This window comes from Rhincodon typus, chromosome 28, assembly GCF_021869965.1.
Source record: "Rhincodon typus isolate 14 chromosome 28, sRhiTyp1.1, whole genome shotgun sequence".
Lineage (NCBI taxonomy): Eukaryota > Metazoa > Chordata > Chondrichthyes > Orectolobiformes > Rhincodontidae > Rhincodon > Rhincodon typus.
Window position 1 is genome coordinate 29194626 of NC_063359.1, and position 15426 is coordinate 29210051.

Consider the following 15426-nt stretch of genomic DNA (forward strand, 5'->3'; position numbering starts at 1 on the left):
TTCAGCTTCAAAATCTCCCAAACCCCAGCCTCATCCCATGTCCAATCCTCTCTCTCATCCCCGCCTCTTTGACCTGACACTACCTGTCCATCTTCCTTCTAACCTATCTGCCCCACCCATCCCACTGACCAATTTGCACCACCCCTACCTGCATCCACCTATCACCATCCCACCTACCTTCCCCCAGACCCGCCCCTCCACCCTCTATTGATTTCCCAGATCCCTTCTTCCACCCCAGGCCTGATGAAGGGTGTCGACGCGAAACGTCGAATTTGCTGCTCCTCTGGTGCTGTTTGACCTGTTCTGTTCCTCCAGCTCCATACTGTATCGAATCTAATCTCTCCATATTCATTTTACTCACACCAGCCACTGGGAAATACCCTGTGGCGTATTTTGCTGTGTTAAAGGCGCCGTACAAGTGTACGCTGCTTCTAATAAATTAGCATCTACTGTGGAGAGAAAATAGATATGGAGCTGCGACATAAGCGCTCCCAGGACATAGACTTCAGAGAGGCTGAAATTTCTCCCTAACCAATCACTGGAAATTTCCAGGCATACTTTACCAGACAAATTACTGTCAGAGCGTTCAGCTTTAATGGTGGGTGCTGGGTTAATCGATGCGAATAAATAAACTGATAAACTACAAACCATTTCAAGGAGAGTGAGGCAACATTATTACAGGGGATTCTCCAGTCAGAGTTGGTCCGACTCGCTATCCGATAGCTCGCAAAAGTTCAAGGTGACCAGCTCGAGTTGCAGCAGGTCCAATGTGAAGCTGACCAATCAGAGGCTGGGGGTGTGAGGCTGCTTTGTGATTGGCGGCGGGGGAAGGATCATCTCCAGGTGACCGTCGTGGAGTGGGGGGAAGATCCCTGACGGGGGGATTAAACCGAGCCGCGAGGCAGGAGACAGTGGAAAGTCACCGGAGTTTGAAGGCGGATGAGAGGCCGAAGCCGGAGTGAAGTGGGGGCTGGGAGAAAGCGAGAGGGATCGAGTGAAGAGGAATCACCGAGCAGATCCTATCGTAGGGTGTGGTAACCTGACTCTCGGTGACAGCCGATTCTCCAGCTACGGCCCCAGGCAGCAGCGATTCCTGATTCGGTGCCCCTCCCTGTCTCTCTCTCACACACACACACGGGGAGAGAGAGTGTACACTACCCGGGCTGTTCCATGCAGCGTTTCCAAGGCTCCCTGCGCTCGGTGTTTAGCACACTCCTTTTGGTGAGTTTGCAGCTGTCCTTCTGAACGGACAGTAATATCATCGCGGCTTGCTACAAACAAAACGAATAGATTTGAAATTGTCTACCACAACAATTTTGTAGCAATGATTTAATTTTTTCCCCAAAGGATCTCCTGTCATCAAAACAAAAGAGACAAGTTACACATTGCAATGCAACACGAAGATTGAAGAAAGTAGGAAATAGAGAAGTGGTGAGGTCTAGCGATAAAGTGACACTGTGCGATGGAATTAAAGAGCGTGACCGAGACTGTAGGTGGAAAGTAAAGGTCATAGTCCTAGAGGACCACAGAGGACTCCCCTCTCTCATCAGAGGGATACTGGTGCTGGCGAATTTAACCTGAGGGTCACCATGTCTCGAGCGAGGGGAGATGACAGGGAACCGATTCGCATAGTAGGAAAGCTGGCAGCTAGATCTCATCCTGAAGTAGCTGTGGAGTGATTGACTTATGTACTGCAGGCACATTACTTCAACACACTGGCGTAGGAGCAATTTGTGACTGGGTTGTGGACAAGGCTGGCATTGAGGTGTCCGTGAGAAGGTGGTAATAGGCTCCCGTCTTGAATGGCTGCAGCCGATCTTGTGGAAGAAGGGAGTTGCTGACCAACAGTTAAGTTGGGATTTTCAGGACGTTAAACTTTTTGAGGCAAAATATTTTTCCACTATATTTCCAAAACAGCAAGATGGGTGAAGGAGAACTTGGAGATAGCAGTGTTACCATCCATTCCCTGCTCTCCTCCTGATGGGTATTACTGTTATAGACTTGGTCAATTGCTGCAGTACATATCACAGTGGACATGCAGTGCTGAAGGTGTAGATGTTTATGTCACTGGTTGGGGTGCTGATCAAGTGACCTGCTTGACACTGCATGGGGATGAACTTGAGTTGTTGAAGCTGCACTGATATGCCATCACTCCAGTGAGGGTATCCTGCCATTCTCCCAACGCCATTCTCCCAACATGCCTTGTAGGAGATAGACAGAAGGTGGGTAATAGTCCAGAATATCTATCCACTCATTGGCTGTCTGTATCTCTTTCTCACTCTCACTCTATCAAATATCTCTTCACTTCCACTAGAACAACGTGGGTTTGGTAGTTTGCCCAAGAACAGGGTGGTGGGAATCAGGCATAGCAGGAAAATTGCCCAATTTAATGTCGCAACAGCTTGCATTTATGTAGTGCTTATAAAATTGTAAAATGTTCCAATTTGACATAGAGCCATGTCGCAGTATCAGAACATATAGTCAAATGCCTGGTCATTGAGAGAGGTTTATGAGGAATGTCCTGGAAAAGGGAAGGAAATTAGAGAGATTTAGCGAGGGAATTCCAAAATTTAAGTTCAAGGGAGCTAAAGGCATTGTCTCCACCATAAGTGCAGTAATAGGGACATGAGTCCATCTTCAAGTGCAATAGCAAACACACATCATGGATCTATATTCACACCTCTGTGAATAGCTCTCTATACAGCCATACTGTATTTAAATGTTTACCAAGTACGTATGGTGCTTTTCTTGGCTGTACTTGCACTCTGAATTAATTACTCACCTGCCTCAATGCCAGCGTTTCTTTGCTGTGAACTGTTTTGAAATAAAGCTTCAACCCTTCATTCAAATTGTCCATATGTTCAAAGTTTGTTCAGATTGTTCTGCCTTATGAACATATTGGGCAGGATTTTCCAAGGAATGTTGATCGCTGTCAGAATGTCACTGCTTTAACTTTTCTCCATTAAAAATCAGACAGATTCCAAATCACAGCTCCCTCAGAAATGCAGAACATGCCTGATATGGTAATGATCTCTAATAATGCAGGGTAATTGGGAGGAAGTCAATCACGTTTTCTCTTTCGTGGCAATAGTTGCTGTATCTTGGGACTTCAGTGTCCAGCAGCACGAACAGAAAATTGGACAGTGCCTGAGAAAGAGTAAGTGTGGGGTTAGGGTGCCAGACTGCAAGGTGGGCAGTTCTTTCAGGTAAGAGATGTGTATTTAAGGTAAGTCAAGTGTTCAGAGTATCGGGTTCCATGGTGAAGGGGTGCGCTGGTGTTAGTTCAAGCAGAGGGAGGAAAGTGTATCAGTCTGGTGGTTGTGGGATGGGGTTTGTGGGGTTAGGGCCTGGGATGTTTTAAGGGTTCTGGGACAGTGTAACTGGGGAGAGAATGACACTCCCCAAATTATCAATCTAATAGCTGCCAAAGATCAGCCATGATCCTATTAAATAGCAGAACAGACTCGAGGGGCCGAACAGCCTACTCCTTTTCCTATTTCATACAGTGTTATGGTCTAAGGAATTAGACTAAAGCTTTCAATCTTCTAACTCTTCCTGGGCAACTATTAACTGCAGTGGAACTCTCCGAATTTTCTGATTCAAACCGATGTTTTCAGAGCGACCAGGTGCAGGGAAATTGCCCATTGGAAGTTTTCAATTTCCTTAGTCATTGTCACGTTATGTTGCATGTTCTGATGCACAACTCCCATCTATGCTGCAAGAATGATAATCTGGCCATCAAAATCCAGGCAGTTATTCTTATTCGCACAAATTAAAGCAAAAGCCCATATCACGCGGCAATTCTGAGTCAGAAAATCCAAAGCAGCTTGGAGCTGATTCTCCTTTCTGTGCTATTTGTTGACTCATTCAAGCTGCCAGTGGCCCACAAACATAGTGATTAATCTGCTGTCTTCAACTGAAGCGGAAATAAAGATATTTGCATAAATAGCAAAACTTCTTCCTGATACCTTCTCACTTAAAGCTACACATTTACGTAGCAGAACCAAGATCACGAGTACTACAATATGTAATCACAGAAGGCTCCCTCTTTTGGGACCTCAATGATTTTTATTCATTTGGGGAATGTGAATTTCACTGACTATGCCAGTATTTATCACCCATCCTAAGTGCCCTCTAGCAGGTGATGGTAAATCTGCTTCTTGAACTGCTGCAGGCCTTGGGATGTAGGTACACCTGATGTTTCCAAGATGTTGACTCAGCAAATATGAGGGAACAGTGATATTTTACCAAATCAGGATGATGAGTGGCTTGGAGGGGGAACTTGCAGGTGTTGGTATTCCCATGTATCTGCTGCCTTTGTCCTTCCAGATGGTGTTGGTCGTGGGTTTGGAAGATGCTGTCTAAGGGGTCTTTGGCTTTTCACCAGTGATTCAAGCTCAGATGTAGATAGCATGTTCATCTAAAGCAGCTGAAGGGAATTGATAATGCAGATCAAAATAGGCAATTCTGCAAAATCTGGACTACACGACTCTGTAATTAGTGAGCTGAGATTGCAATAAACTTTATTTCTGCCGTAGTACTATGATAATTGGAACCATTTGACTGAAAAAAGTGCAATGATTAATAGAGTTTAAATATAAACATGACGACTGACTATTTGCCTCAGAGTTGGATAGAAAGTTTAAAGCATAGTTATAAATGATCACGTGCTTCTTTAAAACATGATTTCTGACTATGGAATAGAGTCAGTTTTACACTCTCTTATGTTTGATTTCCCACCGTTCAAATCCATTCAGAAACATCAGACTGAGTTTTACGGTGAAGGAATATTATTCACCATGTACCTCAAATAAAACATTTCTTTGGTTTTCATTGGCTGTAAAGCATGGATGTCCCCTTCTGAAGTTGATGCAAATTTGACACCCTCTCCATAGATGATCCACGAAGTTCACGATCAGGAAGGCTGATCAGTCAGGTTGAAAAATCCTCAAGGATGGCAGCGCAGAAAGTGAAAAAACAAATATAAATTGCATTTAATTTTGTGGAATGTGAAATAGATTGGGCCATCCATATGGGATTAAGGGAAAACTTAAATACCTAAACACATGTTTATTATTTAAATGCTTGCAACATCTAATTCTTTTCTGGAGGGAATGAGAATCCACATTTAAGTTTCTTCAGGGCCAGAGAGGTTTTTCATCAGGATATAATTTAGTGTAACGTTAAAAGTGAGGTTTTCCTGAATAGATTTTGTTTTAAAATCTAATCTGCAGAGCAGAAATGTAAAGGGCAATTAACTTAAGTTCATGCCGTAACACTAATTAATTAATCTGTTAATTCCATTGGTGAAAACTGTACCATCACATCCTATAAAAGTGGCACAGGATATCTCTGACAGCAGGTTCCAGAATTCTGTACTTACATGTGCATGTGTAAATGCCACTATTGGTGTTGGTTTTACTAAGCAATAACTGAGAGCAGCAACTGGCCTCTGGTTAATACATCTGAAAATTCTGGTCTGATCACTTGACGGTCTCTGGAGCTTATGCAAAAATGGGTGTTAAATTGTGCTGTGGACAGCAAATTAAATATGGCGCTCTGCCACATCATCTGTACTAATGATGATGTAAAGCATAATGTTTAAATGTACATTTGGAGTTTAGCTTTCTCATTTTGTAGACTTTGACTTAAAGCAATAGGCTGAGTCCAAGATAATATTTGAAACAAAAGTGATGGAAAGTGACAGACTCAATGAAATTATATTCCTCAATTAAAAATGTTCTAAACCATTTTTAGCAAGAGGCAATGATTGTGTATTGTTGTTCAAAGCTTTGCCAATTTCTTTTTTCAAAGAAAAGGTGTCCCTGGCTCTAGGTTGAGTTAGTTTACCAAAATCAGAATATAATTTCAGGTTTAGCAGGAACTGCAGATGCTAGACGATCTGAGATAACAAGGTGTAGAGCTGGATGAACACAGCAGAGTGTTCTGAAGAAGGGTCTAGGCCCAAAACGTCAGCCTTCCTTGCTCCTCTGATGCTGCTTGGCCTGCTGTGTGCATCCAGCTCTACACCTTGTTGTCTATAATTTCAGGTTAGCAGGTTTAAATTCTTTTGCCTGGTAACCTAGAATTCATTCTCAGGGTTTCTCCAGATGGTGATCTTGGAAGCAAGTCTAGGTTTGATTGAGGGACAGACTTGAAACAAGCTTAAGCAACGTATGTCTAATCACCGTGTGAAATTGAAAATCTTCAGTGTTGTCTGTTAACCTGACAGTGTCGATCTCACATCTGCTTTAAACTTTGGACAATTAACTAACCGGTGACTTTCTGCTTTCCTTTGTCTTTAGGTTCTGGTTATGGGCCTGTTATTATATCCAGGGCTAAAGAATGTTGCTGTATACTTGTTCTCAGCCATTACTGGAAACTATATTTCTGGAACGCATTCTGTAGTTTTTCTCAGCTGTCCCAATGAACAAGTTGGCAAAGTTATTGCAAGGTATAAAATAAATAATTTAGTTACTAGCATTATGTTTCAATTCATTACCTGAATTCACTCAGAGCAATGAAATTATTATTCCACAAAATAAAATTACTAGAATCAATTGAATCTAGACATATGCCAGCCAGTATTAGGAAAAGGAAGAAATGACTAATATTTTGCTTATGTACCCTGCATCTTCCAACCTTTGTTGTCCTTTCAATAATTGAAATTCTGGCAGAATCATGAATTTCCATTAAATCACAATGTACCATGTAAAATATTTCAGAATTATTATGATTACAAAAGTTATAGTTACTGCTTTCATTTTATAGTCTTTCAGAAACATGGATCACTAACAGCTTATGTTCATTTAATTCCCCATTGATGAACTAAGAAGTTTAACAGGAACTTATGATTTTATAAGCATCTAATTTGAAAAGGATTGAAGATTTAGTTGTATTCCACACCTGTCTTCCCAGAGGTTTGGTTGGAATAAAAAAAACACCGCATCAGAATTGAAATTTCTCACATTGATCATCTGTAGAAATGTTTTAGATAATTCCTGCAATAACACAGTTCTATCTTAAATTCTCTGAATTTGCTAATGCTGTATTTCAATACATTTTTCAAAATGTTTTTCCCTTATTTTTCTGCTCTCATCTGAAAGTCTAATTTTGGATTGTGACTCCCAGTGCATCTTACTTCACCTATATGGCCAACCTTGAGAACCTCAACAATGAGTATTGATGGGCATATTTACAACAAAACCTTATTACATCCTCACTTAAAGTTCCAACCCATTTAGTCCCCAAGAAAAGGGTAACCAAATTAAGGCTCCAGCATCAACCTGATTGCATTCTTGAAGAGGCTGCACTAATTTTGGACTTATTGAAGCAACACTGTGTGGCTAATTGCACTGCTGAAGCAAATCTTCCTGTTAGTTGCAGCCTGACTGAATGTTTGAAGATGAGTCTGTAGATCATGCTGTAGTTCAACTGACCTAGTTGATCTTTTGCAACTTGAATCTTATTAATTATGCATATACACTTTCCAGGTTGGGACGAGGGGTTTAATTTCATTCATAATCCAGCCACAAACTTCATGTATCTAATAGGACTTTGAAGTTGACTTTAGATCTCATCATATTCCATCTGTACTATGTATTTTAGTGAATTGCTTAATAACTGAACCAAATATCACGTATAAATTAAACACAACTAAACATAGAATACATAGGCAAGAGAGATTACCTGTAGTCTTTAGTGAGATAAGTGTGTTCGTTACCTCCTGGGGATCTGTAGCCGCGGGCATGGAATGGTCATAACACTGGAGGGGTCCAGGCCTGTAGTGGCGTTCTGTAAGGACAACTCAGCTAGTCACATATCCTTACCATTTACCTAAAGCCCATCCAATATATTCAATTCAGATAATTATCCATTCCTTTTGAGAAAGCTGTGACTGAAGCTATCCATCCTAGTCTTCCCAGCAGTGCATCTCACGTTCTTAGCAATTGTTGTATTAAAGTTATTTATTTTTCCTCATATCCCCTTTTGGGTCTCTTGCTGCTGCCCAAACCAGTGACCTTGGCTTCTTGACCCTTAATGGAACATTTCTTCCTGATTATTCTCTGTCCAGAATCCTCAAGATTTTGAATGCTTTGATCAAATAATGTCTCAACCTTCTCTTTGGAGAACAGCCCCAATGTCTCCAGCCTATCCTTTGTAGGTCCCTCAACCCTGGAACTCTGCCAGTAAATCTCTTCTGCAGCTTCTCCTAATACCTTCACATTCTTCTAACCATTTGGTGCCCAGAATTCAACATAATACTCCAGTTCAGGCTGGACCAGTGTTTCCATAACATTCTTGCTTTTGTAAGCTATGTACCTATGTTTAGAGACCAGGAGTCCATGTGCTTTTTTTTTTTTCAGCCATTTCTCATCCTGCCTTGCCACCTTCAACACTTGTGTGCATATATCCTCTAGTCCCTCTGCTCCTACACCCCGTTTAAAATGGCTTCCTTTGTTTCATATTATGTTGCCTGTCTTGCATTCTTCCTACCAAAATGTACCATTCATACTTCTCCACGTTAAATTTCATCTGAAATGTGTCTGCCTATTCCACCAGTCTGAATATGTCCTTTCAAAGTCACCACTATCTCTCCTCCCAGTTCACAACCCTAAGGTTTTTTTTTGTTTCATCTGCAGTTTTGAAATTCTGTCTTGCATGTGTTCTTTATCTGCAGAAGTTGATATGAGCAGGTGCTCTCTCTGTGCTGTCAGAAAGGGAATGTCATGATTTTGACTCGGCAACGGGGAAGGAACAGTGATTTTTTTTTTTTTTTTGTCATATCAAATCAGGGTGGGGTCTGGTTTGGAGGTGTACTTGGAGGCATCAGTGTCCCCACTCTGTCCACTAATGTCAGGAATAAAAAGCAGAAATTTTCTTAAACAATTGACAGTGTCAATTGTTTTGGACCACAAACGTTATAAAGGTATATTGTAAACAGATGGTAGGTCCAGTTATTCTTTTAAAAACTGTTGATTCCATGGATATCTAGAACTGATGGATCCTAACAGCTGAATAATACTTTGTTCTGAAGTGGATACTCCCCAGTTTTAAATTTCTTGATTGCTTTAAGGCTCCACTGACCACCCAAATAAATCAGTTACAAGTACAACTAGTTCACTAAGCGCTTTGTTTAATTTTTGAGTGAAGTACTGAAATTACACCCATATTAGTTTCATGTAGGTTTTAAATAATAAAATACCATAATTTACTACCAAATAACGGCTACGCTAATGGCACTTCAGTTTTTTTTTGGTGGGAAGGTTGGTAACAAGTTCAGGATAGCAAATACGTACAGTTAAAGGCAAAAATCCAGAAGTCCAAAGGTCACCTTTTAGTACAGTTTACAGAGCAAAACAACATCTGTGTTGATGCACCAATCAAATGTATTGAAAAGTGTGAAGTTCCTGCACTTAAACTGAAACAGGTATGCCCTAACAATCTGTGGTGAGCGTACGTAAGCTCTTTAATGGCATGACAATCTTTAACACTGAAAATATACCTTTACAAGTGTAGATCTTCATTCCTTCAGATTTTGATTATTTTATACTTATTAAAAAAAAAAAATTTTTGTAACCCTTTTTTTCTCTCCCACTTAATCCTTCTTTTAGTAGGAAGCACGATTAATACTTGTAGAGGAACAAAGGGAACTCGAGTACAAGTACTCACTGTAAGTTATGCCATAGGTTAGGAAAGCCATAACAAAAGTAAACCAAGTACTAGGTTGTAGTTCTAAACAGGTGAAATTCAAAGAAGGGAAGTTATTTGAATTTATATTGTATTTTAGTTGTATCAGACTTGTCTTGCATGCCGTTCTGGTCACCATATTATAAAAGATTATAGATGGTGTTCAGAGGATTCACAAGGATGAGATTATAAAAATCCCTAGAAAGGATTGATTGGGTCTTTCCTCCTGTGAAAGGAAAACCTAATAGAGTTATCTAAAAACTAATGAAGGGTTTTGATAGAGCGTATACAGAGAGGGAGTTTTCTTTGTAGGGGAGCAGCATAACTGGTGCCAATCAATACAAAAGCATCACTAAACAAACAAATAGGAGTTCAAGAAAAAAAGTCTTTACCCCAAAAAATGGTAACAACATAAAACCTGCTACCAAGCAAATAGTCTAGATGTCTTTACATGGATGTGAGATGAGGATTTTTGGGGTGAAAGAAATTGAGGGTTGTGTGGTGGATTTCGAGGTAAGGTGGCAGGTGGTTTGAGTGCAGCACAATAACTAGCATGAAATGGAATGACCGACTGGTCCATTTTTCATTACCATATCTCATATGCAATCTTTCTTTTACTCACTTTTGATTACTGTACTTCATTTGACTTCAAAATCTCTCTCATCATAGTTCAAATTCTGCCTTGTTCATTAGCAATAGTTTAATCTGAATTGCTTAGGAGATGCTCAATAGCTTGTCCTCTCCACTCAGGTCCTCGATGTATTCTTCTACCTGTCAAAAGCTCATGAAAATTGAACAAATGAGGACAGGTCTAATGAACAAGAGGTGACATTTATTCCCAATAAATACTTACTCAGTTTGTAGCTCTGTACTTACTCGTGATGGACTTAACTAAATTTCTAATAATGGCAGAAGATAATCCTTTGAATGCGGAGATTTGTGGGGTGGAAACACATTGCTCTCTGAATTGAGCAGAGTGCTTTATGACCATTTGGGTAACGTGGGTATATCCAGGCTTAGTTTGATAGGACTTCGAGCCTTGTTTGAACACTCTCTTCCGTCTATAGCTGAAACATCATTTTGCTATGAGATTTCAAGATCCGTTCTCTACTTCAAAATGGAACCTAGTGAATAATCTCACAGATGGTGCAATTGGTTGGTGACATCAATGACACTTTTCCATCAGTCACCCCTCCAAGCAACATCTTTTCTCATCATTATTTAGTATGTTAAAATGTTCTTTGTTTGGCTGCTTTTCACATTAAACTGCACAAGTAGATAGAGGAAGTAGAAACTGGCCAATGCGAAAGGGTAGCATGAATTTGTCAAGTTGCATAGACTTTTAAACAAAATGCAGATGAACTGCCATTCTACTAATTAAATTGTGTGAGAACAGAAAATAGAATCTTGCTTTGCTACCACTATCTGGGTTGTCATGGTAACATGTTGAATTGAGCATATCCAGTTCTGGAGACATTTTAAAGATGATAAAGGGCAACTACTACAATAATAAAATGAGGTATAAATTATTGATTATCCTTCAAACATAGAAGTGGGCTCAGTTGATTTGATAATGAATATTTTTTGACCTCCCTCCCTAGGACCATTGTGGAGAAGAAGCTGGCTTCTTGCGTGAGCATTTTACCAAAGGTGTTTTCCATGTAAGTGAAAGAGGAAAAAAAAAAAATTTTGTTCAATGTTTACCCTGTCAGGAACCCAACCTGAATTTTTCACATCTGTGAAAGTCAATGGTTTGTTCCACAGCAAGAAATCTCTTCTTGCAATTCAAGCCAAAGCATCTAAAACCTGTTATGACTAGGTGAGAAGGAGCATGCACATTGGATTCCCTTCTTTTTAGCTTCAATTGGTCACAACAAAGGTTTAAATTAGGTTTAGACATGCGTTAAAATGTAGTTAACTGTTTTTACTGTAAGAAATAAGGGACCAATCACAGGGTTTTCTTGAGTGAAAGAGCAATTTTTACTGCATGCTAACACCAGGAAAAATAATAAAGCTGTGACATCAAGCATATGGCTCTCCTGCAGTCACTTGGACCTTCTCAATATGTGTACTTTTACACAAACAAAGAGTTAAAGGGGATAGTAATGTTCACTATTAAGAAAGATAAAAGATTACACAGTTTAGAGTTCCTCAGCTTTTGAGACATTAATGTTTAAACCTGAGGCTGAGGAGTTCAGTTATTTTCAAGTGGTCAGCTCCTTGACACTTCTTCCATGTTTGTTCCTGAAGCTGATTCTTTTGTTTTCTTTCCTTGACCTTGAGGTGACCTTATATTTTTAAGCAATCCACCTTGTCTCAATTCAGTTTGCAACCGTTCAAACCAGTTGAATGTTTTAAAAATCATATCTTTCACAAGTACAAACATTTAGTCTTGTGATCAAGCAAAGAAGAAATTTCCACACAATTGGGAGAAGTTGCTTTGCCCCAGAGGATCCTAATTACAGAATCGAGCAAGATATTTAAAAGGGAGATAAGTGATTACTTGGAAGCCAAGAGTATAAGGGAATTGGGATTAAAGAAATGAACTGACAGCTTACAAAATGCAACAAATTCAACTGGATGAATGACTGCCTCATACATCATGACTTAATTACGTTGTCATTAAACTTGCTTTCATGTCAGTATGAATTCTAGTAACCTGTTTGATTGCTTTTAATCCATGTACAATGGAATTCTAGCCTCAAAGATAATTAGGTACAAACGGTCAACAATAGAATACACTTCAACTTCAGTAATTGAACAGGACACTGTTTAACAAGTCTGAAAGAGAAAGGATAACTAATTCTTTGGATTGTTATAAACCATTATTTCCCTAGACCAAATGCATACATTGGTATGCAGATATAGTCCTGTTTATATCTCGCCTTGAATATGTCAAAAAGCAAAAGAAGTTAGCACCGACATCACAGTTTGTTCCTTCAATCCAATTTTCAGCCTGTTCTAGAACTCTGAATATGGCTATGACAGTGGCCCGTGTGTTCCGCTTTCTTCTCTCGCCACTTCTAGGACTAATGACCATTTTGGTCTCCTTCACCAACCCTTCATTGTCAGCTCAGTGGTACTACCTTCTTATGATTCCTAATATCTTTTCCAAGGTGCACAGTCTCCTCAAATGCTTTTAGGTGAGCATGATACTTTTCTGGTGGCATGTTAGTCCTTTCTTAATATGTTACCCTGGAGCAACATCTACAAGGGTATGGTTCACTTCTGTATGAATGCTAATACTTTTATTTTTATTGTTCCATCAGCAACTCTTTAACTGTTGCTGATTTTACCCCATATCATTTGATATAAAAATATAGAAGAGTCAAAATATCCTTTTTTTAAACTCCACAACAACAACAAACTGAAACACTTTTGTCCCTGTCATGCTCATGTCTCTAGCCTCAACTTGTCAACCTTTCCAGTTGCTCTTACATGCTAGATCTAGAGGTATGCAACTTCAGCATGTTTTTACAATCTGAAATTCTTGCTCCTTGTCAATTCAGTTGGCAAGACTGATGTCAGCTGCTGAGCATTGTCATTGTTGCAGAGTCCTTAATCTACACATTCATCACCTTTTGGACCTTCACAAACTTGAAATTCAAAAACTCGTAACCTGAATGGCCTCCTATATTATGTCCTGTAAATGATTCTTATCAAGCTTCACTGGCACTCGTGTCCCAGCAAACTGACCAGTATTCTCATCTTCTAATTTCTCTACAATCATATCCTCCCACTTCATTCAAACCAAACAGGTGGCCATAGGCACCCGTGTGGGTCTGAGCTGTGCCTGCCTCTTTGTAGGATTCGTGGAACACTCCCTCTTCAACTACACTGGCATTATCCCTCCCCTCTGTTTCTGCTACATTGACTGTGTCGGTGCTGCCTCGTGCTCGTGTGAGGAGCTTGACCAGTTCATCTACTTCGCCAACACCTTCTACCGCGCACTGAAATTTACCTGGACCATTTCTAACACCTCCCTCCCCTTCCTGGACCTCTCCATTTCTGTTTCTGATTAACCGACTCACCACTGATGTCTATTTCAAACCCACTGACTTTGTTACCTCGACTCCGCCTCCTCTCACCCACCCTCCTGTAAAAATGCTATCCCATCTGCTCCAGAGGTGTTCTACTCTAGGACTTCCCAGATATCCTCCTACATTAGGGACCATAGTTTCCCCTCTGTTTTTAAGGATGCCCTCAACCGCATCTCCCCACCGCACCCGCCCCCCCCCATTTCCCATGCTTCTGCCCTCCAATCCCCTCCACTCCAACAACAATAAGGATAGAGTCCCCTTAGTCCTCACATACCGCCCCACCAACCTTCAAATACAACGCATCATCATCCTCCAACATTTCCACCACCTAGAAACAGACGCCACCACCAAAAAGATATTCCCCTGACCTCCCTGTCCACTTTTCAGAGGTTCACTCTGACTCCCTCGTCAGGTCCACATTCCCCACTAACCCCTCCATCATACACCCAATACCTTTCCCTGCAACTGCAGGAGATGCTACACCTGCCCCTACACCTCCCCTCTCCCCTCCATCCAAGGCCCCAAACAATCCTGTTAAATCCAGCAGAGATTCACTTGCTCTTCATCAAACCTCATCTACTGTGTCTGTTACTCCCGATGTGGTAGTCTCCTCTATATCAAGGAGACCACAAACGCAGTCTCGGGGACCGGTTTGCGGAGTGCCTGCGCTCTGTACACACCAACCAACCGGTTTCCATCCGCTTTATCACCCCCTCCCAGAGGCATGTCCATCCTTAGCTTCCTCAATGCAAACTGGAGGAACAACACCTGATATTTCACCTTGGGAGCTGACAGCCCAATGGCCTGAATATTGACTTCACCAGCTTCAAAATCTCTCCACCCCCAACCTCTCCATTTTCCTACTGACCAACCACAATACTCCCTACCTGCATTCATCTATCTCCATCCCATCTATCCTTTCTCCCACACCCCGCCCCTCCTCAGTCTTGACGAAGGGTTTCGGCCTGAAACGTTGACTTCCCTGCTCCTCAGATGCTGTCTGACCTGCTGTGTTTTTTCCAGCTCCACATTTATTGACTCTAACTTCCAGCATCTGCAGTTCTTACTGTCTCCAACCATCCTATGCTTCTCTAGCACTGGATTACTGTTTACTTCCCAATCCCTCCATTTTAGAGTCATAATACTGTTGACTTATGAAATTTTGACTCTTTAATTCTGCTGTCTGCTGCTTCCTTCTAAAGGCTCCCAACTCCTGCACTTTTCTATTGGTCTTAAGAGCACCAGGCCCTTTTTGTTTAGAAATCTCAGGCTTCTTACTGTTTTTCAGACAGTGGTCTTCAATGACCATGTATGTAGCAAATGTGACTTGTATGCTGGGCAAACTGTGCAACTCTTAAAAATGTTTTTAACATCCAAAATCAGAAGGGACAAAACAAACTGTTCGTGTTAAATCTCATCTATTTGTAACATATGAATGACATAAGGAGTAACTGTTGCAATTGAACTGTACGTTTATAACATCGGGGCAACAAAACAATGGTATTTGAAAGCCATATGTGCAGATTTTTAGAGATAGTAGGAACTGGAGAATCTGAGATAACAAGGTGTAGAGCTGGATGAACACAGCAGGCCAAGCAGCATCAGAGAAGCAGGAAAGCTGACGTTTCGGGCCTAGACCCTTCTTCAGAAATCAGGGTCTAGGCCTGAAACGTCAGCTTTCCGGCTCCTCTGATGC

General features: G+C 40.9%; 1 protein-coding gene across 1 annotated transcript in view; it reads left to right on the forward strand.

The window, feature by feature from the left end:
- Positions 1 to 662: 662 nt before the first annotated feature.
- The window catches only part of zgc:63972 (protein CutA homolog), a 21276-nt gene continuing 6512 nt past the window's right edge, over positions 663 to 15426 (forward strand). The window contains exons 1-3 of the mRNA XM_020511608.2: positions 663 to 1221; positions 6306 to 6454; positions 11292 to 11351. Coding sequence (XP_020367197.1) covers positions 1171 to 1221; positions 6306 to 6454; positions 11292 to 11351 — 260 coding nt within the window. The 5' untranslated portion in view covers positions 663 to 1170. The remainder of the gene's footprint in view (positions 1222 to 6305; positions 6455 to 11291; positions 11352 to 15426) is intronic.